Source organism: Dromaius novaehollandiae, chromosome 16 (genome assembly GCF_036370855.1).
Source record: "Dromaius novaehollandiae isolate bDroNov1 chromosome 16, bDroNov1.hap1, whole genome shotgun sequence".
Taxonomy (NCBI): Eukaryota; Metazoa; Chordata; class Aves; order Casuariiformes; family Dromaiidae; genus Dromaius; species Dromaius novaehollandiae.
The window spans coordinates 11,661,543-11,687,594 of record NC_088113.1 but is presented as its reverse complement, the minus strand read 5'-3'; the positions used below and the strand labels follow the sequence as shown (position 1 = coordinate 11,687,594).

The window sequence follows — 26,052 nt, the reverse complement described above, 5'->3', positions numbered from 1 at the left end:
GTGTCTGCCCTTGCACAGAGCCTGAAACAATTGCTTGCACAAGCGCAAAGCAATCTGTTCGTTTCAGTAGTGGAAGTACTAGGCTTGTCTAGGTCTCTGGCTTATTTTGGTTCAGCCCCGATTACTGACAAGGTGAACAAAATTGTCGGCCCCGTGTCTGTGAAGGCCCATATGAAATTCCAGTCATCTGTGTGGAAACCAGGCTTCACAGGACTGTGCTTTCAGATAGCGCTCCTTTGGACACGGTAATCGCTGTCTGTTTCTGTTCTCCCTTTCGTTTCCCTTTGGGTTGTGCACAGCTCGCCTGCCTTGCTGCTTAATCAGAAATCTCTTGCTATTTCTGAACATTTGAGGAAGTCTCTGCCTTAGGCAGATTTGTATTTTGAGAAGGGACATGAGCATGTCTCTTAGTCTGAGCCTCTGCTCCATCATTTTATGCATAGTTACTCTGCCCTGTATTTGCAAGTGTTCATTCATTCTTCTTACTTCTCATTCACACTGATCTTAGATTTGGTAAATTAGGTGTGTTTCAGTATGATGAGGTAGTTTACTCAGTGAAGTTCTGTGCTATCTACTTATATATTTTGTGGTCCTTTTCAATGCAAACAGAGCTAGTTTGCTAGGTGTTAACTTGCTCCTGAACACGGTTATGAGAATTACTTGTCTGGAAGTATTGCTGGCAGTATTCTGCTTCAGAAGTAGTTTTAACTGCAGATGCAGTTTTAACAAGCTTTCTTTGTGGTTTGTGGTGGGAGAGAGCTTTCCTTCCTCTGATGAAATGGCATTAAAAGTTGCCTGCCTTTGTAGATATATTGATTTGTAGTAGGCACTGACCTATTTGATATGCCTCCATTGTTGAAAGAGATCCGGTCTTATTGCTGCAGAAACTCCTCCACTGGTTATCTAACGATGCATGTAATTCATTATCATGTTGTCCTGTTGCTAGCCCCTTCCTCCATCTTCATCATTTAGCTGACTCCTAATGACCCGAGCGTATCATAGGAAGGAAGTGCCGTTAACCGCTGGACCCTGGTTATTGTCCCAGGGACACAGACATGAGAAGGTGAGATGGGCTACGAAGTAGGATCTGGAGGATGACCAGGGCAGTTTAGGATCTGATCTGAGTTTTCTAGATCTAGTGTTTAAAGCTGTAAGAAGATGCTTCTTGATTTCTTTTTTTCATGTGCCTGTAAAACAGTGACACTGGCAATCAGAGGCCGTTTGGTACACAGTTTCTCTCCACCAGGGAGGTTTAACACACTAAGAAATAACGCAGCTCTTGTAGTTAGCGCTTTGCACTAGCAGCTTACATGACGGCGAAAGGGAAGGCTGTGACCGTCCTTCTCGTCTCTTCTGAAAGATCCGTGTTAACCCGCTGGGTGCCTGCCTGTCGTGGATGCCACTGAGAAAAAATACGTGTTCCTCACAGAGGGACCCATCAGGAATGGGAAGGGTTTCTAGATCTTAAGTTACATTCTCACCATGGAGAAAAATAAATATTTCCCAGGTGTTAAAAAACTCATAACGAAATGCTAAGGTACATTTTCCTCCACAGTTGTTAAAGCTATCACTGCCCTGTCTCCAGTGTTTGCCATATGTTACTTAACTTATGCTAGAGAGAGAAGGTGGTAAAAACACTAATTTTTCCTAACAAAGTTAAAGCTACAAGTCAAAGTTCAGCAAGGGCAGTTTGAAAAGCAGCTGAGAGCAATCTCAGTTGATTCAGTCTCTTTCATGTGAGAACAGCTCTGAGTGCAGAGCCTGTCCTTAAAGCGAGCGTTGCAGGCGGTTGTGCTTCAGAGGTGCGTAATTCAAAGCAGCAAGGTTTCGGTGCGCTGCTGGATTGCAAGCGGAGTGGACTGAAGAACATAATACTTGCATGAAAAAAAGCAGCCATTAAAAATACTTAGTGGGTGATGTGAACTTTTGTACCTGAACTGCATTCTAGATTTGTCTGCGTTTCTCTCGGTCTTTGTTGGCGGGAGATGGCTGTTTTTCCAGGCATTATATACTTACCCAGAATGACGTAGTGCAGAAACGAAGCATTTCACTCCGCTCACTCTAATTTGTTGTAGATTTGCTAGAGTCCTGCAAGGCATCTGTACCGTAAGACAAACCATAAACTGTGTTTATGCATGACATCATCAGCATCAGACATGGCCTGCTGAGTTTGGAAGCGGCAGACCTCTAGGGCAACAGGTCACAGTGCACAAATAAATATTATGTTGATGCAGCAGCAGAATTTTAAACAAAAAAAATCCTCTGTGGGCTGTTTTCCTAATGATTAGCACGCGCGTATGGAAGATGCGACCTTTACAGGCCTTTGTTGGGAGAAGGAAAATCTCTCAGTCTGGTTTTCCACTTCTTTCCATACATTGTGTTGTCCCGGTGCTGTGACCTGTCTTTGCTCGGGACCCATGAGGTCTGCCAGTCCTCCTCCCCTCTTCTGGCAGTAGTCCCCCGTTCAGCTTGGGTTGCTCGGAGACCCGGGTCTGGCCCAGTGTGAGCACAGGAAAACATGAATGGCAAGCAAGCCAATGCAACGTACACTGGGATAAGAAGGGAAGGTGTCAGTTTTTATCTGCCATCTTTTAATCATCAGGTTTTTGCGAATTTTTTAACCTTACAGCAGTCCTGACAAATGTGCGACAAGGAGATGGGAGGGAGAGGAAACTCCTTTTCTTGCCTATCCAGCTCTCTCCTAGCTCACTCCTAGCCTTTCCCATCTAATGTGCGACTGTTGCTTTACGTACTCCCTATCGTAAGCTGCTGTCCTTCCCCGAGTCTCGGAGAGTTTGTAAGTGTGGGAAACTTGCAGCATGTCATACAAGAGAGCTCCGCTTTTGATTGCGGAGGAGAAATGCTCACGGTCATCCCGCTATCCTAGAAATGATTTTCACAGTCCTGCAGCAGCTGCCGAGGAAGCTGACCTCTGCGCTTCCCCATCTTGCCCTTGAGGATAGTGAGCTGGTTTTTGCGGAGACCAGAGGTGTTGCAGATGGAGAGTTATATTGATGAAGATGGTCCTGAGAGTTACTCGTGAAAAATGTCAGGGACTGGGCCCCTTGAGTTCATACGTGAGCTGTATAGAGTGTGAAGGGGTTGGAGCAGCCAGAGAGAGCAGACAACAGCATTTGTCTCTGAAACTTTTAGATAGCCAGAAAAGCCCCCACCCCTTCAATTGCATCTTGTTTAATAAGAATGCACTCTAGAATATAAATGAAATATGGACATGATAGGTTTTCTAAAATGCTGCTCTCTCTCTACTTTCATCATCTTTCTCATGCCGAGGCCCAGAAACTTGTCTGATTTTCCAGATAAATCAATTGGTCTGCTCCCTCTGCCTGCAGCTACGCTTCCCAGGGCGAGCCGCATGCTGCTTGTGTTACGGGCATTTAAATCTGTGCTGTCGGGCGAGTAGAGAGGTGATGTTGGTACAGATGAGCTTGGAGCCTGATAAAACCAGTAGCACAAAAATTTGTGCTTGAGAAGTTTGGGAAACGCTGACCTAAATCTGTGAACAACATCCCTGGAAAAAGGGCTGCTCTTTCCAAGCTGGGAGAAGGTTGGAAGGAAAGAGGTGTTGTCATGTGAACGAGGCATGCAGCGCTAGCTCTCCGAGCGGCTGTTCAATAGCTTGTATCGTGCTTTTTAATTTGAATGACTGTTGCCAAAGATGCTGTTTGCAGAGGAGGAGGTAATGAAAACTCGTAGCAAACAGTTCTGCATCCAATAAGTTTAGATTTTGTTGAAAGTTGAGTGTTAAATTTCTAGGACCAAAATCTCTCGTCACTGTCTTGTTTTACTGGTCCTGGAGAGACTGTTGTTCACGCACATCGAGACAAATCAGAGGCTGTGAGAGGCTTGGCAAACTATTTACAAAGTTGACTCTCTCATTTCCACTTGTCTTTCATCCCTTTTATTCTCTCCTTGTTTCTCTGCCTCTCTGCTTTTCTATTTGATTTTTCTCCTCCTTTCCTCCCTTTTTCATGCACACATTAAATGATCTTTTCAGACAAGCATCACAGAAAAGCTGTTTTTTAAATTAACACGGGCTCTGCTTTTTTCCTGACTAGCCTGTAACAGCTCATGTGATTTGCGTTTCTGTTTACCAGTTTTCTATTATTAGACCCAACATACCAGGACTAATATGCAGGTAAATATTAGTCACCGGTGGAGCTGCTAATTGCGTGGATTAATTAATCATTCCAATTGGATTTGTCGTCTCCAAACAGATGTGATTAAAGCAAAGAAAAGTCTCTGCCCGGCTTATCTTTTTAGAACGAGCGACTTTAATGTGACATGCTCCCTCCTATAAATCAAACGCCTGATTACTAATGCTCAGATATCGCACCCGGGGCTGAAGTGGGAGGGCAACAACTATTCCTGTCAATCCTGCTGCCATTAATCATCGAGCTGAGCGCTTCATCTCAGGCTGTTCCTCGACTGTTGCCAAGGCGCTGGGCAGCACATTGACGTTGCGGCAGTTCTTGGCCAGATCGCTGGCGAGGGGGACCGGCCGCTGCTTTGTAAAACGGCTCTTCCGCCCCTGGCAAATGCGTCCTGCTCTTTTAAAGGAGTAGCCGGTTTTTCAGACTTGGCAGTCCTCACAGCCTGCTCCAAGTTCTCCCTATCTAGCTGGGATCCAGCCAGGATCCCATCGCTGTTTAGCAGGAAAAGTGCAACGAGGTGGTTATAGCCCTTGAAATTTGTTCACAAAAAGCAGGTTGAGAATCCAGGGCCCAGAGCAAACGCAGGGGCGGTGGGCCTCATTAATTCCACTCTTTTTTGGTGGTGCCTGGCCTTTGCCGTCGTGCCGGAGAGCCCGGGGCTGAAGGTGCAGAGATGCCCCTTCTAGCGCTGCGAGCCGGCCAGAGGGGCACGTTCACTGCCGCCGACCGAAGCGCCGGACGCAGAGGCGCTCCAGGAGCGCCAGGCCTGGCTCAGTGGCACTGCTTCCTCCCGCAGTGCAACCGGCAGAAGGAAGGAAAACAAAAAAGAAAAAAAAAGCTGAGTATGCATCAGCTGACATGAACATTGCTGCAGAATGTTTTAACTTTTAAAAGCCTTTTATTATCAGGCTATAACAAAGCTGCTTTGTACCATAAATATAAAGAAATATCCCGCTTCCCCTCTCTGTCTCAGGTGGATAAGAAAGTTCCTTTCTTCCTTGTTCACAGCCTTCTCTAGGGCTCGAGCCGTTGCGTGGGAGGCGAGTTAGAAAGCACTAACAAGGACAGCGAGGAAAACCCGCTCCCCTTCCCCGCATGGGCTGTGTAATTTATCACAGCCCGTTCTGTCCTCCCTGGTCTCCCCTAACCTCGCCTGCAGCTAACCGTATCTCTCTCTGCTGATGCCTTTGGAGGGTAAAATCTCCTACTCTCGCTTCAGAAGAGCCTTTCAGCCAGTGGTGCTGAGGCAGTGGAGATGGAGGCAGCAGCTTTGCTAAATCCTTCATGCTGGATCAAATACATTGTGGGTCTGTTTGGGGCACATGGAGACAGTACCCCACTCCCAGCAGCCAGAACCATGCTTTAAAGGCTGGTATTCGAATCACTGTCCATTTGTGTATGGCCTGGAGCTTTTTATTGATTTGCCATTGAAAGTTGTACAGAACTACAAGAAGGCGAAATCTGGCCTGGGTGAAAAGTTCCAGCATTGTCTTGCCTGAGTTTGTAAACAAATGAAACACAGCGACAGGATAATGTGTCCCAGGCGTTATCTAGAGATTTCCATTTCTCTTCCCCAAGTATTGAGTCTGTTGAACTTGTCCATAACCCTAGTCCGTAGCTCTGACATGCCTCGGCTCCAGCAGCATGAATGTCCTTTTGTTGTTCTTTGCAGTCTTTTTTGCTGACATACGTCTTGCCGTGCGTCAGGCCCTCTGCTTCCCAAAGTCCCAACAGCTGCATGGGAGAGAGAGGGGAAACCTTCAAGGGAATAAACAAACAGATCCGCTCTGTGGTCTACTGGTAGTAACAGATAATTAAGTCTAAAAAAGTTCAGCAGAGCTTCTAAGGGAAGACATTTAACTTCTAAGGGAAGACATTTATCGCCAGGCAAAACCTAACAATGTCTTTTGTGTTGCCCTGAATGCAGCCTGGAGTCTACGAACTGTGGTGGTGATTTGGTGCGTGTTTAGATTCTTTCAGTCTTAAAAGTAATCAGCCACACTGTGACTGCAAAGCCAGAGGATATAAAGGAGGGAAATCAAACTGTACCAAGCCATTTGAACATAATCTTTTTTCTCCCTGCAGGCATTTCTTCACCGAATCCGCCAGAATGCTGTGGACAAAGCTGAGAAGTACATAACAGAGGAGAATGTTAAGGTATTTCTTCCGTCATCCTCATTTTCTTGGCAGGCAAAAGGATATGTAATGAAAGGCTGGATTCAGGGATATAAAAATCAAATGTCCTCAGGTCATACTGATGCTTATTATTAAACTGGTTCCCTAAAGAAAAGAGGCTCATGTCATCCGTTAGTTTATCAGCTGTTTGCCCATTTGTATACCTGTCATCTTCCAGCAATTTTTCATCCCACTGACTAATTCCAGTAAAAGTTGATAACAGTGTAGTGTTGTCAGAGATACTAAATTTTGGCGAGATTTGTGAAAAATGGTGGGTAGAGGACACAGAGACTTTTCAGTGTCTTTACTGAGGGAAAGGCAAGGAATGCTTGTTTTGCTTGGCAGCATCCAGTTAACCAATTTGCACCTGCTCCTTTAGTGCCTATGGTCACAGGACTGCTCGTTATTGTTCATTTTCATAAACATTTTGCAAACGACTCTTTGCTTCTAGTAATTTGGCTTAAAATCCCTCTTTGTACACATATGCATGTGAAACCTCATGGCCAGTGGGATAGGATGCAGTTTGTTTGCCATTAGGGGCTGGCTTACTGGGCTTGTGTTTAATCCTATACATCCTAAATCTCTTTACATTAATGGGAACAGGGCCCAGCAATAATGGCTATGTCACACCAGGCAACGCTACAGTTGACATGTTTCCTCAAGACTAGTTCCTCTATTTTATGTAGTCATATTACCTGAATGTATAGCGATCCCACTAGGGTTATAGAGAATGTATAGAGATCCCACTAGGCCCTATATTGCTGCTCCTTGTGCAGGCTAGTGATTCTGCAGTACTGAGTGACTGGCATCAGGAGGGGATGGAAGCAAGTGGGTGCGCAAATGGTTTGGCAGTTGTGTGGCGCTAAGGCTCTCTATGTCTTCAAACTTGAAAGTCCCTGCTCGCAGGAAGCTTGCCACCTACAGCCTGAAGTAAGTTCGGGAATGCCTGAGGGAGAAGTAGACAAGAGCACGACTGAGACTGCCGTTAATGGCAGAGTAAAGTAGGGATTTAGATCCCTGGCAGAAATGCCAACACAACCTTGCTTGTCCTGCCCAGAAGTATCATTCTTACTTGAGACGTGTTATGATGTTGAATATATAGTATTAGTGACAGCAGATCCTGTGTGCAGAAAAGTGTGCAAAAAATATGTCCTGGATGAGGAATAAATCTACACAACCCTTTGCTGTCTTGATGAATAAGTAAGGATGCTGATGAAAGTTATTATTAATTCTATCATTTTTCATATCATCAAAGTGAGTATTATGACTGCCATGTAATCGGATGCATTGCTCACAAAGCCCATGCAAAGGAGTCCTTATTTCCTCTGCTGTTTACATGTATTTGTATTTGAAGGTCCATCACATTTCTCTGGGGAAGAACCCCTTTCTTTCTGTGTCATTCTTGAAGTGCCGGAGGGGGGGCTTTGCAAGGCCATTATGAGGCCTCATTAATTCTTACTATTACAATACCCAGCTTTCAATAACAGCTTCTCTGTCGTAGTAAAGGACCTGCCCTATTGCTAGTTGATATAGAATCACAAAGGCACAGTTTTCTTGTCCAGAGGCAATGTTATCTTCCCCCACCCCAATTTCATTGTCTTTCCTGCAGCCAAGAGGTGTTTTTTTTCTTTCTTTCCCTTTGCCAAATCTTGCTGGTAGAGGCAGAACAGGTGAGGTTGTGCTGGGACTTTTGGTAACCCTGGTTGCTAATATTATTTATCTTGAGTCACCAAGGAGCTGTGAGGTGGCTGGCAGCGGCAAAGATGGGAGCAGACAGTGTAAAAGAGGTTTGGCAGCTTATGTAAAGAAAAGCCTGTCTTTTCCTCTCCTTCTTCATGCAGCAGAAATGTCTAGAGGAAAATCCAGGGTATTCTGGCAGTCACTCCCTCTAAGCAAAGGAGAGACTGCTTTATAGGATAATTTGGGATCATACTCTTGGTATTGGTTCTGCAGGTTTTTCCTACAGCTGGTACTAAGCACTAGAGATTTCTATCAATCTTGGCCGCTGTCTCCCCTTCCAGAATGGCCACATCGAGTCCTGTGCCAGGCCCAGTTTCTTTAAGCACTCCAGTGACTAACAGTTATCCCAGCAGATGCAGCAGTATCACCACACACTTCTTAACAGGTTATTCACTTCCCATATGGGAATAGCTCTATTGATTCGTTAGTATTACCCTGCATTCACAGCAGGGCACTAATGTCACTCTACCGATCCAGTAGAGTGAAGGCAGTACAACGTGAGGGTGTAGACAAGCTGCCAGGTGTAAATTCTCTGTATGACACAAATGGTGACTGTTTATCAGATTCAGAAGCAAATGCAGTCTAGGTCTCTCTGCCACCTTGATTTTTTGAGTGACTCTCGTTATCTGAATTCTGCTGCAAGCAGAGCTGTGCTGACCATCACGGAATACATTAGATTACACAGATATTCCTTGGATCAAAAAATACCCCCCCCCCCCCCCCCCCAAGACTGCTCCTGAAGGATAAAGTCATCCCTGACAGATGTTTTCCTCTTCCTTGTTAATCTCTTTCTGGCACAGTTTCTGGCAAAGCCGTGCAGATAGGGACTAATGTATCGTCACATCAGTTGCAGCCATGCAGTGGAACCGTGGTACGCTCTGCTTGAATCTGCACTGGAAATTTTCCTTTCTTTTGGAGAACTGAAGAAGCTGTTTGGAGACCATCAGTGCAAATTCAGTGTGTTGGAATCGTTAATTTATTCAGAGCCAGAAAGGAGCTGTGAAACACGGTGGTGCAGACTACCATATCTCTGTGCTCCTGAAATGAGAGGGGAGCAAATACAAGGATACAACATGCTGTGCTCTGTATGTGCAGCTAGCTTGCAGGAGGAGTCTGAGGGAAATACCCTCCCCATCCTTCACAGCACAAGAGATAGAGATGTATCTGCCTGTATGCAGAGAGGAAGACTCCTTGACTCCCTAATCTTGCCTACCCCTGCAAAACCAGAGACAAAGTGGCTTTAAACCAGGAATCATTCCTGGTCTTTAATGATCAGACTTAATTTACAGATTGTTTTCCTGAATCGCTGCCACATCACCATCTACCAGGCTGAATCAGTGTCTTATCCAGTGAATAAATTTCCTGCATGAAGTCATAAAGCTTAGTGTCACTATAAGGTGCTGTGGGAAGTGTTAGAAGATCTTAGTCTCATTCACTTCCCCCACCACTTCCCAGTGCTGGGAAGCTGACGGCCGATTCTGTCCGGCTGCAGGCTTTGGGGTTCAGAGGACCACCACCCGCGCACTGGGCAAGAGCTGGGAGGCTGCTTCCAATGCGAAAAGTGATTTGGCCAGGAATTGGTCTGCCCATTCAGGCCATTCTCCAGTGACTGTCCATACTGATAGCTGGATCTCCATGTGGCAGGACTCATCTCCCCTGTGCACATAGCATCCCATCTCCTATGCATGTATTCATGCTTTCTTTTCATATTTCATATGATAATCAAAGCTAATAAAGCTTGTGTGTTTATAGCAGCTTTCACCCTGGCCGTTTACTCCCCTTGGCACATGTATTGCCACATCTTTAAGGATCATTTAGCTGTGAGATTACACCATTTCCTTCTAGGGGCCTGACTCCCGTATGTATGTCTTTTACAGCCACTGACATGAGTAAAAGGGAACTCTGAGTAAAATGCTACTCTTCTGGTTTGAAAGCATTTTACACGATTCTGTACTCCTGTCAATCTCTGCTATGTGGGATGTAGCATTGCATTTGGTCTCTCATTTACAGGTACATCTTTGTATGTAATAGCTTCAAATCTCTTTCTTCCACAAAGTGATTTATCTTGTGTGGGAAGGAAAGGCAATTGACTTCTTGCTTCTTTTGGCTGCAAAGCGAGTTTGGTCCTTGTGATTCCATTTAGCTGATTTGTCTCATAGGAAACCTTTTCTAGAATTCACAAAGGCTGCTGCTCACATTCATCATGCTTAGGTACCTGGAAAGTCAACCTTCATTTGCAGCAGGTACTTCAGTGGCAGTAAATGTTTCCATAGGAGGAAGGGAATGTGGCACGTACAGTATCATTCATTCCCTGTCAGACGCTAATCATTCCCTCCACAGTCACTATCTGTGCTTTAGATGCTATCCTGGCAAGTCTAGGGCCACAATATTTTGGTACTTCTACCTCAATATATATGAGGGTGTTTTATTAACATCTAACACTGCATTTTTCTTTATATTTCAGATCCTATTTTCTAACATTGAAGATATTCTTGGCGTTCACAAGGAGTTCCTGGCTGCCCTGGAATTTTGTTTACAACCAGAACCTCAGTCTCAGCATGAACTGGGAAATGTTTTCTTAAAATTTGTAAGTACAATGACTTAACGCTATCTGAAAATGCAGTTTCCTGTCATAAACTCCCATGCCCCTTAGCTGGTCCTAATCTTTAGTTTTGTAGTGGTACCATGACAATGTGTGCTTGTATGAAAATTCTAGGTAGGGTGGGAAAAAACTTGTGAATGAGGTTAGAACAATGGAAACCACATCAAACCCAGCTAAACAACGAGGTATTTTTAGAAACTCTTCCTTTTCCCATTGAATTTTTTTTCCCCTTTTTTTCTCACCCAGCTGATCACATTTTATTGCTGAGTATTGTCTGCTTTGGTTCCAGCTGCTTCAAAAAGCAGCACAATTTTAAGTAAATGAATATTTTTTTGGTGTATTTTAATATTAAAAAAAAAATGGAAACACATAAAGGTCAGAATTCAAAGCTAAGGGCAACATATCATCTACAGTAGTTAGTGTCTGTGCACACCTTTATCCTTCAGTAAGTGAAAAGTAATGTGAGATGGCTTATCTTGCACTTGCTGAAATGCAGCAGAAGTTACAACACACAGCCAGTTACCATGGAATAAATGAAGTATCCGAATTCTGTGGCTCAACAATAGAGAAAATTGGCTTTTGGACTCATAATACTGGCTCAAGAATGTCAGAGCTAAAAAATACGAAGTAGTACTGTGGTACAAATTCACTCTACCAGTTCCAGGTTGTTCAAAACATTTTGACAGGTTACTTTTGTGTCATTTGACTTTATGCCAGATAGCAGTATTGTCTGTTCTCCTACAGCTTATGTAAAAGTATAGTGTTTCATAAATAGTGTTCTGGTAATACATCCATAATATGACCATGTGTGCCAACCTGATCCAGTCAGATTTATACTGCTTGGTGATACAGTAAAGCACAGACCTGTATTAACAACCATGGAATTATGGCTTATGATTCTACCATTTCTTCTCTCATTGGAATTTGTTTCTCATACTATGAAATTCTCCCTGTGGTAGTTTATTTTAACTTGGCCTGGTTTTCAATCATGTGTGTGCACCGTCCTATGACTAATTTATACATAAGGCACACTGATTGTGTATGCAAAATCAGTTATTGCATACACCTAGTTACAAGCCGGGTTCATTTAAATGCAAAGGTACCTGATTTACATGTATAAGAAATGTGACATTGCACATTTTTTAACACGCAGCTGCCCTCCTGAGATGTTTGAAAATTATAAGGCATTTTTTCAAATTCTTATTAACTGCATTCAGCCCCGGCCCAGCTTCCTATCAAAATATGTTCTGTCACAATTTTTTAATAATAATCCATGCTTTCACAGTTCATTGGGTTTGAGTGGGCAGCAATTATACAGCCATTGATTACTCATAAAGCTTTACCAACTACCTCACTTTATATAGTTTTTATTTATGCTGTGGCAATTATTAAAATAGTACAAGTATGTGTTATATTGAGACAGTGCCCAGAAATTGTATCAGATGCGAGGACTGTCAGCTGCTGAAAAACATACTGATTAACTTGGCTAAAGCCTTGAAAACTCACTAGAATCATTGCCTACCAACAGGATATGCTCTGCTAACAGATCAGTACTCATTAACTGAGGATATCAAAATGGGATGCTCTTGAGTGATACTGTGAAACTGTCTCCTATGTTTCAGAGTAGCACTGACTAACCAGAAATGTTAACATCCTATCCTTTGACTGAATTCGTACTTGGTATATAATTCCCCTGTCACTGGTAGTATTTTTTTGTACATGCATATAGCATTTTGTAACTTTGTTACTGCAAAATTTAATAGTTATTTAATTGAATGTTCCCTATTTATTAAACATGCAAAAATACAGGCGCTATGAAACTAACGCATAAGCAATGAGCGCTGATGAGAACTTATTTTCTAATAGAGGCTGATGGACAGAGATCAGCTCATGTCACAGGCTGTGGTGTGCATTGCAAATAACGTGTACATCAACCATTTTACAATACCCTAGGGGAAAGACCTGCAGCTTACACAGAAGGAAGTCAGACACCTTTCAGTTCAGAATATATAGAAAAGGCTAGTCTCATCCGTAATTACCATAAGGGTGTGTAGCAATAACATTGAGAATGTTGCAGGCCCTCAAGTCTGAGTAGGGAAGAGTCAACAAAAGGAGAGCAAGAGAGAGAGAAATAGTCTGTCCTTACATGTAAATTGTTTGGATTTGAGAAGACAAGCTGCGCTGCAGAAACCTGGGAGTGGGAGAGGTGGGATTTGTGCCCTGTCACACTGCAGGCTTCCCTAGTGAATCTCTAGCAAGTGACAGGGAGATGCCAGTGGCAACTGCAGTGCAGAGTGAGTCATAGTTCCTCTCTGCTCAGGCTTCTGAAGCTCCATTTCCCTAATTGGGGTTGTTCTGCTGAAGCAGAGGTATTCATAAGAAAACTGTGCCTCAGAAACGGTCGTTATTCCTGGAGGTGTTTCCATGGTGCTTTCTGAAATCAGTTTTTTTGAAATGATATGCAGTATTTTGCCACAAAAAGCCCTTGCAGCACTCTTGAGGCTTCTTCAAGAAAAAGTCAGTCATTGTCATCCAGTGATGCAGTCGTGCAATATGGCTGGTGAGCTTTTTTTAGAGTGTGTGTTGTTATCCAGCTAACCCAGGGAAAAATATATTTCTTTGGTTTTTCATTTTGGATAACATTGTCATGTTGTTGCGATGCACTTAAAAGAATTGCTGGGGAAAACAACGTCGGCGCTTGAAGGGAGAAAAATTCATGCTTCCTAATTGTTCTAAATAAAAGTGTAATTATTCTAAACAAAAGTGTAACTCTGTCTGCTACTCGAGCAGGTAGGATAGAATATGGTTAGATTTCCCACTGTGTATCACATATGCAAATTACTGAAGATTTTGTGAATATGAAGTAACAATGCTCTACATTGTTTTCCATTATCATCAAATCACAGTGTATCCTCAGGGGAACTTGCAGTGAGGAAGTGAGATAAGGCCTGTGAATCTTGCATGTATCAGTGTATCTTCTGCCATGATCACCTGGCAAGGTCATTCTTAGTCCTGATTATGAGCCCTACTTCCCTGTCAGCAGACAGATGTTAGCACAGGTGTTCTTTTCCAGAAGCTAGATGTTAAAAATGCTCATAAATTTAAAGAATAGCTGGAGAATCCTTGAGGCACTGTTTTTTCCAGACAGTTTCTTAGTGGTGCATGTTTTCTCTAAGTTTCTTTGTGTCACATATTCCTAATAGAGATCCTCCATCTCCATCTGGATCCAGCAGACTGCAGTGGTTGAGTCCTGTTCATGAGACCTTTGTATATTAAACATCCTTTAATCTGCATAGGCCTAAGCCTGACTCTTTCCACGTTTTACCTTGGCCTAGAATAGCCTCATTCAGCATCAACAGTCCACCCATCCTTGGAAACAGGACACCACTTTTAGTTTTTATGAGCCTCCAGAATCATAGTTGATCCCTTCATAGTAATGCTAGGATATCCTCTCCTAGATCTCCAACTTGTAAAGATACAGATTTTGGGTAATGGCTGAAGCAAAAAAGCAGATTTTTGTAAGGGTTCCAAAAGAGCAATCATTTTTCACTTCAACTAGTGCAGGCTGAATTTTTTTGAAGGATTTTAACAGATGATGAATTGTTTAATTACCTTGCTGTGATAAGATGTGAAAAATTGTTGGACCTTGTTTGCCCTAGTGCACTCTGTTTGATCAGATGATCATCAAAAGTTCATTACTTCTCTGATGCTAGGTGCTGGAATTTCTTCTGAAGTTGTTGTTCATTATGATCATGCAAGACAGTAAAAAACACACACAACCTTCATTCAAAATCAAATCTGCAAATACACTGAACTTAGAACCATCACACCTCATCAACAGAAACTCTTTTGTGCGGGCCATGAAAACATAAGACTGTCTGCAGAACAGAAAGGCAGAGAATTGACTGATGCTAAACTTTTTTCATTGCCTTATTGCCAGAACTGACTCATGTTGGGTGGAAGCAGCACAGGAAATCTGCATGCAGATTCTGGGATCACAGTGAGCTACCTACTGAGGGTGATGAAAGTTCAAAAGACTGAGCAAAAAAGTCTGAGTCAGCAAGAGGTGTGTCTGCCTCCACATAACCTGTAGTCTGAAAAATAGAACAGTATGTAAGAGTTTACGTGGGAGTTGAAGTTCTCCATTATTTTCCTGGACTTCTCTCAGTTGAGGGAATGGGACCTTCAGTTAGTGTTCCAACAGTTTGGCACCACGTAACCAGGCAACATCTACGAGACTATTTTTATGACATTGTCATTGCAGCTAATTTGCTTTAGCTTCCATTCTGCCTGGGATCAGCATAGATAAAGCTAACTGTGCCGGGGGCTCTAGGCGGGATCCTTAATGGCAACACACAGACAGGATGATGTTGAAAATGAACTGTATGTCATACACGTCTCACCTTCCATCCAGTCAGGACAGTCTACCAGATCTCATCAGCTTTTGAACTCCCTTCAATTTGAATTACATGCGTTTACATTCATTCACATGCCCCATTGTCTTTGAATAGAATCAGGTAGTTCCATTTCGAGTTTGGGCCAAGTTCATATAGCATCTCTCAATTAACCAGGAATCAAACAATTTAATTTCTTATCAAAGTCCTTCCTCTCACTGTACCAAAGATGAATGTTCTGATGGTGAGTACAGAAGCATGAGTATAATGAAATATATATATATATATATATATATATATATATGTATATATATATGTATAATGAAATGGTATTGTGGTGGAGATAGAGGTGCTGAGGTCCAACTGAAGCTTTGGAACACTTTGCAAATATTGGTAGGGTCCTAAATTAGGACTGACTTATGCTTGTGTTTAATACAAAGAGCAGGTATAAGTCTTTTGGTGATCTAGTAGCTAGAACTCCTCTTGAGGGGAACGTGTCTCTCCCCCAGTCCCCCCATTTTCAGAAGCAATGCTGCATGAATGATCAGTTTTACTGTTTATTTTAAGTCATCAGAAATCTTGTTTTGTTCCGAGTGAAGTCTTCTGTTTTTGTTTGTTTTTAACATAGGCAAAATTGGTTTCACCCTGTTTTGAAACAAGAAAATGTCATACTTTATTAAAAATATGTCCAAACAAAATAGTTAAAATTTTCCAAATGTCTTCTATGCTTTTTTTAGTTAAAACTATTTTCAAATCTGCACTAATTTGTAGGCAGTTCTAATGGACCCAAAATAACATACTTGGAGAATAAACTATCGGTTAAAGATTTTTTACCCAAACTAGGAACAGTAGAAACTTATTTTTGTCCCCAATGTCAGAAGGTCTAGCTGTGTATCCAGCAGATTTGCTGAGTAAGAAGGTGCCATTTTTACGTGGCCACATCTCTGACGATAATTGCACTTTAATGTAGAGTAACTGTAGGTTCAGAATTCCTGGGCTTAACATCTGTAATTATGTAACTGATAATTTCCTCGCCAGGGGAGGGGAGAGTCTAGGACTGAATGTCACCCGGAGAGGAAATCAAACACTTCGGACACTGAGTAATTTAAAGCATAGTTCTCGTATTTGTGGGTCTCATGCATGAAGGACAGCTGGAAAAGACTTGATGAAAGCACTCTGGTGTGTGTATAATTATTGAGTTTAGCAAAGGGATTTTGTCATGATCTAAATATAACCTCCCTAAACTGCAAGTACTCAGAGCTGCAGTCAGAAACCTAAGGAATGACATTTTGTGTGCATTGATGTAGCGGATGCTGTTGTGCTAATGGTTGCTATTTTTAGTTTCAAGCATGCTGCTTGTGTGCATCCAGGGAGCTGAGGAGAGGCGAGAGAAGAAAATGTAGGAGAAACTCAAGTACCTGGCTTCTCATTCTGCAACTCTTCATTTTAAGGACAGAAACAATCCTATGCCTCTCAATTGCTTCTTTTCTATTGTGCTATGGGCCCAGCCCTGCTTTTTCCTGCATCTGGTGGTCAGAAGCCATTGTTTCTTTCTAACTTCCCAGTATTAAACTCCAGTACTAATAGGAACAGCTGTAGATGAAGGATAAAAGTCTTGAACATCTGCATTCCAGCTCCTTGCACCATACTCTTTGTGGCTGTTGCTTTATTTGCTTTGCACCATTATTGTTGTGCTTGGACAGATACCTATTTATTCTCAATTCTTTCTTTAGAAATACAAAGAGGAAGAAAAGCCTGATCAGATTAGTCGTCCTGTGATGATTTAAAAAAAAAAAAAAAAAAAGGCAAACCGAACAGCACTTTTCAGTCTCTGAGCATCTAGCCCATTGAGCATCTGACCAGAATGTCAAGTTCTCCTGCTAAACTAATGTAAACAGTTTCTTTTCCATGTAACCATAGTGAAGGGAATTCCCAGTGAGTGCAGCTATATTCCCATGGATTCATGTTACTGAACTCCTTCAGTTGGCTGTAGTTTTTGTTTGGGTCACTATAAGCTGTTTTAAATAAAAGCAGTTGAGAGTCTGCAAGTATCTGTAGCTAACACAGAAAGCTCTACATCTCTGATTAGTGCTGGGAAGCCAATTAAAACTCACAAAATTAGCTTTCTATTTCTGGACAGATGAGAAAGGCAGATAGGGTCTTGACATGAAAATATTCTAAGTAGGGAAGTGATGGTGCGGGTGCCACAAGCAGCTCTGGAGGGCATCATCTGTGTGGCACGGTGCCCTGAGATGCTAGCTCTTCAAAGCCTGCTATATTATCCCTGGCAGAGTGCCACACTAATGCAGCTAAATAACTTGATATGCAAAGCAGCTTGTCTGGGTACCTCTGCATGGCATACAGACAGACCTGAGCCAGGAGGGAAACTACTGTTGTCAGAAGCACCCAAAGAACGATGGGCCTTTTTGGCTTCTGAATCATTTAACCCGACTAAAGCCTAAAAAAGCCTCTTGACCCCTCGCCCCCTTTATTTCAGTGAAAGCTGTACTGAAACCTTGTAACATAGCTGCCAAAAGTTCAGGCCTTCCCAACAGCCTTGATTGGATCAACTCACTCCTCGCCTGATCCACTCAGGCATGGAAATAGTTGTTACGGCTTCTTTTGTGAAGCATTTCAGTGTTTTTCTGATTTTTTGATGTTTGCAGTGGGTTCAGCATGTTTGATCATTTTCATTAGAAAAAAATCCTACTGTCACTGACTCTGGAAATCAGTGAAGCAGAACGTGGTGTTGCCAGCAGTCCCTTGTTTGTTAACAGGGATTTCATTCCCGTGCACGTGCTGGTAGGTGTAATGTGGTCCAGTGTAAATGCCTGAATCTAGAAAGCAATATCATTTGTGAAGCTCTCTTTCCCTTCCTTTCTTTTCTGCAATGTGCTGGTTATACTGTGTGTATTTGATGAAATTTTTCAGGAAAGCTGGTAGGGGCGGCTGACCCGCTGTTTAGTGTTGCATTGAAATGGTGAAGTTATAAAGGTTCTGCTCCTTGTTTCAGAGCACAGAGTGAACCTGCTAAGTCCCGGGGGATTCCCTCCATCCCTGCAAGTCGGGGGATTTCCAGCTGGTCGATTTATGTGCCATACTTCCCCTTCAGCCCTCTGAGCCTTCTTCCAGTCTTTGGTTCTTCCCAGTCACCTCTCTTTGCTTCTCCCTTCTGCAGCAATCACCTCAGCTCAGAAGTATTGGCCTCCATTTTGGTCACCCTTGCGCGTTGCTTTACTCTGCTCCTGGCTGCTCTTCTGGAATATCTTGACATACTTATAAGTGTCCCTGAGATAGCAAAATCAATTCTTTCAGCAAAAGAATATATTATTTCAGTGATGCATTAAAAGGAAAAATGCTGGAGACCTCTGTGCTCAGAAAGCTGATATTAATTTACAGCAGAGTAAGTTAAGAATTAGTGGAACCCCTCTATACACTATTGACTTAAGAGCAGTATCATGCACTTCATATAAAATGCAACCCTAAGGCTAGTCTGAGTGCACCCTCCTTTGTAAAGAATTTGGTATCAGACTGTGACAAAATAGTCACACCAGTTTTGTCTGAGTCAACAAATTATTATATTTTTCCTTGCAGAAGGACAAGTTCTTTGTGTACGAGGAGTACTGTAGCAACCACGAGAAAGCACTCAGGCTGCTGATGGAATTGAACAAGATCCCAACAGTGAGAGCATTCCTCCTGGTAAGCACCTTCTCTAGCACTCTTGACTTAATGATCTGTCTTTACACCATTCTCATAATACCCTTTTGGTATCCTAGGAACTCCAAGCATTTTGCAGACATAATCTATTCCAGCTACACAGCACTTGGGAAGGATAGGTATTGAAATGGCTGGTGACTTCAGAGACAGAACTAAGCCTAGCTCTGGTATGAGTAATTTCAGTGAAAACAGGGAAGAATTCTTTTTTTTTTTTTTTTTTTTTTTTAAAGAAGCCACGGAAAAGTTGACCAAAGATGATGAAAGGAGTAATGCAATAAGTCAGCAGCAGAACTGTGACTAGCTCCCAGTTGATCTGATTCCCTGTGCAGTTCTCTGACCAATTCACCATCTGCAGACCCACCAGAAAAATCTGGCCTGCTTCTGATGCTCTTTTCCCCATGAGTCCAGTTGCAGGCAAGAACCATTGCAGGTTGGATGAATTGTTTTGGCTGTTTTGTTGCTACTTGATCAAAAATTACCCAGCTCCTCCTACAGCCCAGGTTGTCCTAGTATCCACATTGGGCAGGACTGTGGCATATAGCCTTCAAATATCTCTATAGAGGCTAGGCACTACTGCTTTAGCCAATAGGCAGTCTCCTGCCCAATATTTCTCCTTCCAGCCTCCTCTCCAATTCTTTTTGATTTTTGGTGTCTGTTGCTTCCTGGTCATGGATGCAGGGTTAGCATGTAGATGAGGCACTAATCTAAACTTTAGTTTTCTTTCTTGGTAAAAGCCATGAAGTAAAAGAAAGGCTGTCATTTTGCAAAGGACCTTCATTCCTTTCTTCTTCTGCTCTTTCCTACAGCAGAAGAAAGCTTCTGCATATATGTCTGTCACGAACAGGGCCAGAGCACTTTTTCACTGTAAAACATAGGCCTCAGAGGGAGCAGCAGGGACAGGCACTCATGGCATCGGGTACTCAATCTCTATCACCTGTGAGTTTTAATAAGCTCTGTTAAAACATTAATTTGAGTCACCAAAGGACCCTTTCCTTGTTTCTTGGCTCCTCTGGGTGCTTCTCCTGAGAGCAACTAATGAGAAGGAAAAGAGGCAAAAGTGCGTGTAAACACCACCCTTCCTGACATCGGGAGTGTTCTCTGCACTGCTGCTGGACTAGCAAAACCCCCAGGCTGTGTTGCTGGCAGCAGCTGGCAAACTGATTACGAGGTACGTAAGAGATACCACACTGTCAGCCGTGGCTTGCTGCAGCACCTGAATCCAAGAGATTTTTAAAATAGCAGTAAGTAGGAGAGGACAGGCAATGCTGAAGTGTCGTCTTTGCTGTGGCTGCTGTAATTTCTTCCAGACCTCCACCTCTTCCCAAAGCCAATTCTATCATGTCACCATGCAGTGAAAGCTGCATTAAAATACAAAGCTTTGCTTGTGAAGATGGATTTGGCCTGGTTGCCCCCTTACAGCTGCTGAAATACAGAATGTGGGAATGTGTCTGAAAAATCAGTAAGTGTTAAAGGGCGGTTCTGAGCCCAGAGCTAAAGGGAGGGCCGAAAGGAGAGACGGGAAGGACTGAATCACCCGAGACTTGGAAAATTGGACAGGGAGCATTGTGAGCTGGTGGCCAATGCCACAGATCTAGAATAGCCTGGGGAAGAGTTATTTTACAGACGATTGTCTGTAAAAATACCACTTAGGACTAATGAGATTTATGTATGATGTCTGTGAACATTTCTTGAAGAGGAAGATTATTGAACTACAGCCAAAAACCCACTAAATTTCAGAGTGTGTCTGAGCCACAGCACACAATTCACAGGGGAAAGTATTATCAGTAATGCCCCAAAGCAAGCACATCTTGGCTGAATTGGGCTTAAATTTCAGCTTCTGTTAATGGTGGGTGGGCTTGCCACTGGGGTGGTTTTTAGATCAAAACTGACAAGATTCATGGTTGAACATAGGCATGTAGAACTAGCTTTTCTGAAACCAATATGAACTCCATCTGCATCCACCTATCTCTGGCAGCAACCAGGACCAGCATCTTCAGGGAAATGTTAAAAAGGCCTGCAGTAGGCTAATGTTTGATTATCACACAGGGCTTACAGTTTATTGTGGAGAAATGAGGACAGGTGAAGGACTTTTTTTTTCTTTCCCTATGCCACACCCAATTCTTACACTCCCCTTCCACATCAGCCCTGAGAGAGAAATTTCTATAATCCCCTGAAGAATTGAGCATCACTTGTTTCCTAGTACTGTGCACAAATTTATCTGTGAAATTATTCTGGAATGTCGTGGCCTCTCCAAATGTGTGAGGACTCATATGTGAGTATTACAGGGGTTGATCAGTAGCCGTTTCTTTTTCTCAACCTGAAATCTGTTCAGACATGAATTTGTTTGATGTATTGGCCCAGCATTTGGAAAGCATTTATATTGTCCCCTTCCTTATAATGTTTAAGCAAAATGGAGGGGGAGGGGTCATTGTCCTGGGCAGAGAAATGCCCTTGGCCGCCTTTGTGTCTGGAAACCATGGGGCCTCGCAGAAAGTTAACACTGAAACCCAATGGATTTTCCCATGAGCATCAGAATTAGTGAAATCCAGTTTCCTTAAATTTGTCCTGCTGCCCCTTGCCTCAGTGTCCTCTTAACCATAAAGCAGTCTTGCCTGCACATCCCATAGCTTTTTTTACTTGGCAAATAGCAGCATGCAGAGTGCCTACTTCAGCGCTATGTGTGCTGCTTAGCCAGCCAGTGCACACATGCTGTTTGGCCAGCTGGGCTTAGACATAATGTTTTGTCTGAGAATTGGTGGATGCGATGCAGATGACTCGCTTATTCTGATTCCACCTTAATTTCCTTCAGGCGTAAGGGTTGAACTTGAGTTATTAATATCATTCCTAGTTAGTAGGCTTTATTTTAGCCCTTGAGTATTTTCTGGACCAATACTGCAAACTTTGCGGAGTGAATGAAGACTTTAACAAATGGTCATGTTGACTGTGGCGGTAAGTTGGATTCCTTTAGCTAATGGCACATCTAGCTTTGCAGATTGTCATCCTATTGTTATGACATTTTTTGAGTCACCAACTGCATAGTATTTTCTCTGGGAAGATATCTTTCTACACAGCCACAGTTATCCACAGTGATTTTTCTTTGCTGATGTAAGGAGAGTTTTGCAGGCTTAACTTGATTGCCACTCCTAAGTTACAGGAAGCAGGACTCCATTCACCACTGCAATACAGCAAAGTGCTTTGTGACCATAGTGAATATTATGGAAATAAAAAATGACTGTTAAAGAGCATGTGAAAGCTTTATGTCTGAGGTAACATTTGTTTTCTTTTTTGATTACAGAGTTGTATGCTTTTGGGAGGCAGAAAGACGACAGATATTCCACTAGAGGGTTATCTGCTGACTCCAATTCAGAGAATTTGCAAATATCCACTTCTGCTTAAGGTAAATCAAGGAAAGAATTTCTCCAGCTAGTTGCTTTATTCTTAGAGTGATTCTGCAGCTTTTTAACCCTGGATTTGCTGTCACAGCAGCCTTCCTGGTTTGCACATCTACAAGTCGTATCCTGTCTGCAGAAAATGGCTTTTTATGGGTGCAGTCAAAAAGCTGGCTGGAGGCTGACAGGCTGTTAAGTCCTGTAATGATGTGGGCAGACCAGGCAGGGTGACTTACTGACTAAGTAATGCCTTTTGACTTCAGATATCTTCTGATGTTTACTAAGACTTGTGAGTGCTATTTTAGCAACTTCCTGAAAAGCTGTGTTCAAACAGAATTGTATCAGTATTCTGGGGCATTGGATGGCTCCGGGGACTGGAAATGGGATATATCTTTCATCAGTAGGTCTCCAGTTTTAGTGTGTTCAGGTCAGTAATGATCAAAATCGTTTATCATCTGACAGCTGTTTGGCAGCTTGTTTGAAAACTGTTTGGTTGTCTCCCTGAGGTCCCAATGGACAGGTGTCATTGCAGAAATGACTATTGCAGTTGGTACTAATTGGCCCCCTTCTTGGCAGACCAAAAAGGAGCTAACCTGCCTCTCATCCCTTCAGGTCAAGGCTGGGTCACGCTCCTGGTGGGAACAAGGGAAGGGAAAAGGAGAAGGCAGTTTCTGGGAGTGCTTCTATCACCAATGGCCTTGCAGCTACTCTGTAGCTGAAAGCTGTCCATCTCCAGTGGTATCAGTCTCACATTCTCCATCAGAGTAATATTCTGCTTGCTAAAATAAAATAATAAAAAGCGTAAGAAGCAATTGCCTCTTATCTTAAAAGAAAGATTGCTTCCTCAGTTGTGGAAGAAAGTAACAATCCTGTGATGAGCTGGTGTGATCTCTTGCTCACAGGTTGACTGCATGAATCAACTGTATGTCATGTAAAGCTATTGCAGTGCTGTGTTCATAAATTCAGCATGAATAAGGGCTTTCACAGAGGCAAGCTGGTCAGCTCGAAGCTGGCATGTTGTGCACTTTATTAAAAGGCTGTTTATTTAATCTGATGAAGATTTAAATTATTTCTCTCCATCTGATTGGAGCTTTCAGAACCAAACTTTCAGAATACATCCTTCCCACAGGTAGGATCATTTGTTGTCTGTGCAGATGTGCACAAACCCATCTTACAGCAGACATTCACGCACCAGTCCTTTCCTGCTAGGATTTACATGCACACAGGCAGTTTGTCAGTCCACCCTAGTGCAGACTGCGCATGCGGTTTTGAACAAACAAAAGCACATGCAATTTAGGCACATAGCAGGAGAAGCTAACATGTGATACTGCTACGACTATTTCTTCCACAGCATTCATAATAGTCAGGACAGGGCAATGATATTTGTCAAGATCAGGAAAGCACATATGTGTCTCCAGCTCTGATGTATCTTCAGAGAGGAGAGTGGTTACATAGAGATGGTTGTAAACCTGAGGTATGGTTAGGTGAAGTCTACTGGGTTTGTTTATTTGGGGTTTGTATGGAGAGGATTTGGTGCTTGTTCTGTCAGTGGATCTGCACAGTGACTGTGAGCAACATCCATGTGTACAGAAAGAGAGCTCCTCTGGCATCTGATATGGTAAACAGACCAGAGAATGTGGAGATCTTGAAATGCACGTTCCTGGCCAAATATATTGCTAGTGTTTATGTTTTCTTGTTTTCATTCTGGGTATGTCCTGTGATTGTTATCTAGCTGTGTGCTCAAGATTGAAAATTGGAGATTATTTTGATTCCTTAGAGAGGTCTCTTTTGTATTTTCCAAGGAACTTCAACCAGAGGAAAGCAGTGGCTGAATTCTTACTTTTGAACTGTTCTGCACATTTGTGTTGTTACTAAATGACAAAGTGTTAACCTCCTGAAGATTTCCTGGCATGGTTATCCTTTGTATGAGGGGATTTGTTAGCAGGTACAGAACCCGCGGACCAGGTTCTTTCATCTCCTTCCTTATTCCATGCTAAAGGCATCTGTGTGTAGCCAGAGTGGTCAGTATCTTTGCTTGCTATGCCTTGCTATGTCCATCTAAAGTGATCATTAACCAGTTTCGTCACAGTATTTTCCAAACTTTTTGGACCATAAGATCACTATTAGCACTCAGTATTTCTCATATTCTACTCTGTGCCTTTCTTGCTAAGCTTTTAGTAGCTCTAAAGTCAGCGCAGTTTCATGCATCAGCTGTGACCACTCAAAACGTGGACGACCAGTGATCTCTGAAGCACAGGCTGGGGATCACAGCTCTAAGCCATGCATGTAGCTGGCTTAAGGAACTCCCTGACATCTCTTCCGAAACTCAGTGCCTCTTCTTTTTCTCTATCCATCTAGCAAGACTTGGTCGCTGAATCATCTATTGCTAATTAGGGCTGCTTAATTTCTAAGCTTTCTGGAAAACATGATTATTATTGGTAGATTTCTACCAGTGTGGATAATCTGTAGATGTTTGATCTACTGACAGAAGTTTGACTTGTGAATCAAAATCTCCATTCTGTTTTAAAAGTCCGTCAAAATATTAGAACGGCATAAGCTGCAAATGCTACAAAATTTGCTGGAATTGCAGAACTTTTATTCAGAAACGAACGAGATATGTTTTATTACTCAAATGCCATGAAGATGTTTGCTGCAGGATCACACCTAAAAGAGACAGACACTTGATTGCAAGGTAGTAGCATCATTGATACAATGACATTTTGTTCTTCAGCTTACATTTTCCCACTCCTCTGTAACTTTCTAGGACAAGCCTTCCAGAACATATGGGATTTGGTATCAGGGTTTGGAAGAGCTATGAATGGACTAGTTTTTCTGGCTTTTTTTTAAGCATTTGTTTTGCAAAGGGGGAGCAAACTAAAGACCAGAACAAAATACGTATCTAAACCATAGTTCAAATCTTTCCAAGTTCAGTGGCAACCAAAGTCATTATGCTCTGGGGATCAAATATTGGCCTTTGGAAATAAACTGGTGGTTTCCGCTTTCTCACGTATACACAGTTGAAAAACCCTGCTGGCACAAATCTCCATTCTTTGAAAGCCAAAAATAAGACCAGCAAGGCTAAGACTGAAACAGCCTCTCTTACTTTCAAGCCATCGTAAAGCAGAACGAGGATAAGTTTGCCCTCCTGATGCCAGCGCTGTGCCTGCCTTCTGGGGTGGGGACTCTGGTGTCTGGATCTGGCACTGTCCACCCAGAAGCGTTCGTGGAACGAGTAGACGTGAAGGGAGCGAACTGGAGGAGCCCCGATGAAGTCTTGTGTTGCTGCATTCCATTTGTCTATGGATTTCTTTTTGTATCCTGATGGATACAAACCACACGCTGTTCCCTACTTGAAATTTCCTGGACAAAAAATCAAAGTTTTAAGAAAAAGCTGAGGGGAATTTTGTTTCTGTTAAGCAACAGATCTGCCTCAGGCAGTGAGATGATGCCATTACTAGGGATTGTGCAGCTCAGGAAATATCTGTGATCACTAGAAGGTATAACTGATGCTGATTCTCAAAGTTGGTGAGTTTGTGGTGAATAAATTGTGTCCCATTCAAGACTTGTTTGTTGCTTGTTAGCACAAAATTGCCAGAGTGGACGTGAATGTTTCAGACATGAGAATAACTAAGAGAAAATACAGGGTGATTCTCTTAGTGCTGACCAGGAAAATGCAACTCCCCAATCAAAAAATAAAGTAGATTTTAAAAGAACGCAACCCTCAAATTAAATGTTTGCTCTCCTTTTGCTACCGAACTGCGGTTATTGCTCCTGAAATAGCTGGTTTGTATTCCTGGGGATTCGATCTTATTTTACCTAATTCCCAGGGCAAACTGATACTATTGTACTCCAACTGATTAGAA

At 42.7% G+C, this 26,052-nt stretch overlaps 1 protein-coding gene across 4 annotated transcripts in view; it reads left to right on the top strand.

The window, feature by feature from the left end:
* Positions 1-26,052, top strand: part of PREX1 (phosphatidylinositol-3,4,5-trisphosphate dependent Rac exchange factor 1) — a 179,036-nt gene that overhangs the window by 65,439 nt on the left and 87,545 nt on the right. For all 4 annotated transcript variants that reach the window (XM_064521464.1, XM_064521462.1, XM_064521463.1 and 1 more), the window contains exons 2-5: positions 6,258-6,329; positions 10,552-10,674; positions 18,678-18,782; positions 22,096-22,197. In XM_064521464.1, the coding sequence (XP_064377534.1) occupies positions 6,258-6,329; positions 10,552-10,674; positions 18,678-18,782; positions 22,096-22,197 (402 nt within the window). The remainder of the gene's footprint in view (positions 1-6,257; positions 6,330-10,551; positions 10,675-18,677; positions 18,783-22,095; positions 22,198-26,052) is intronic.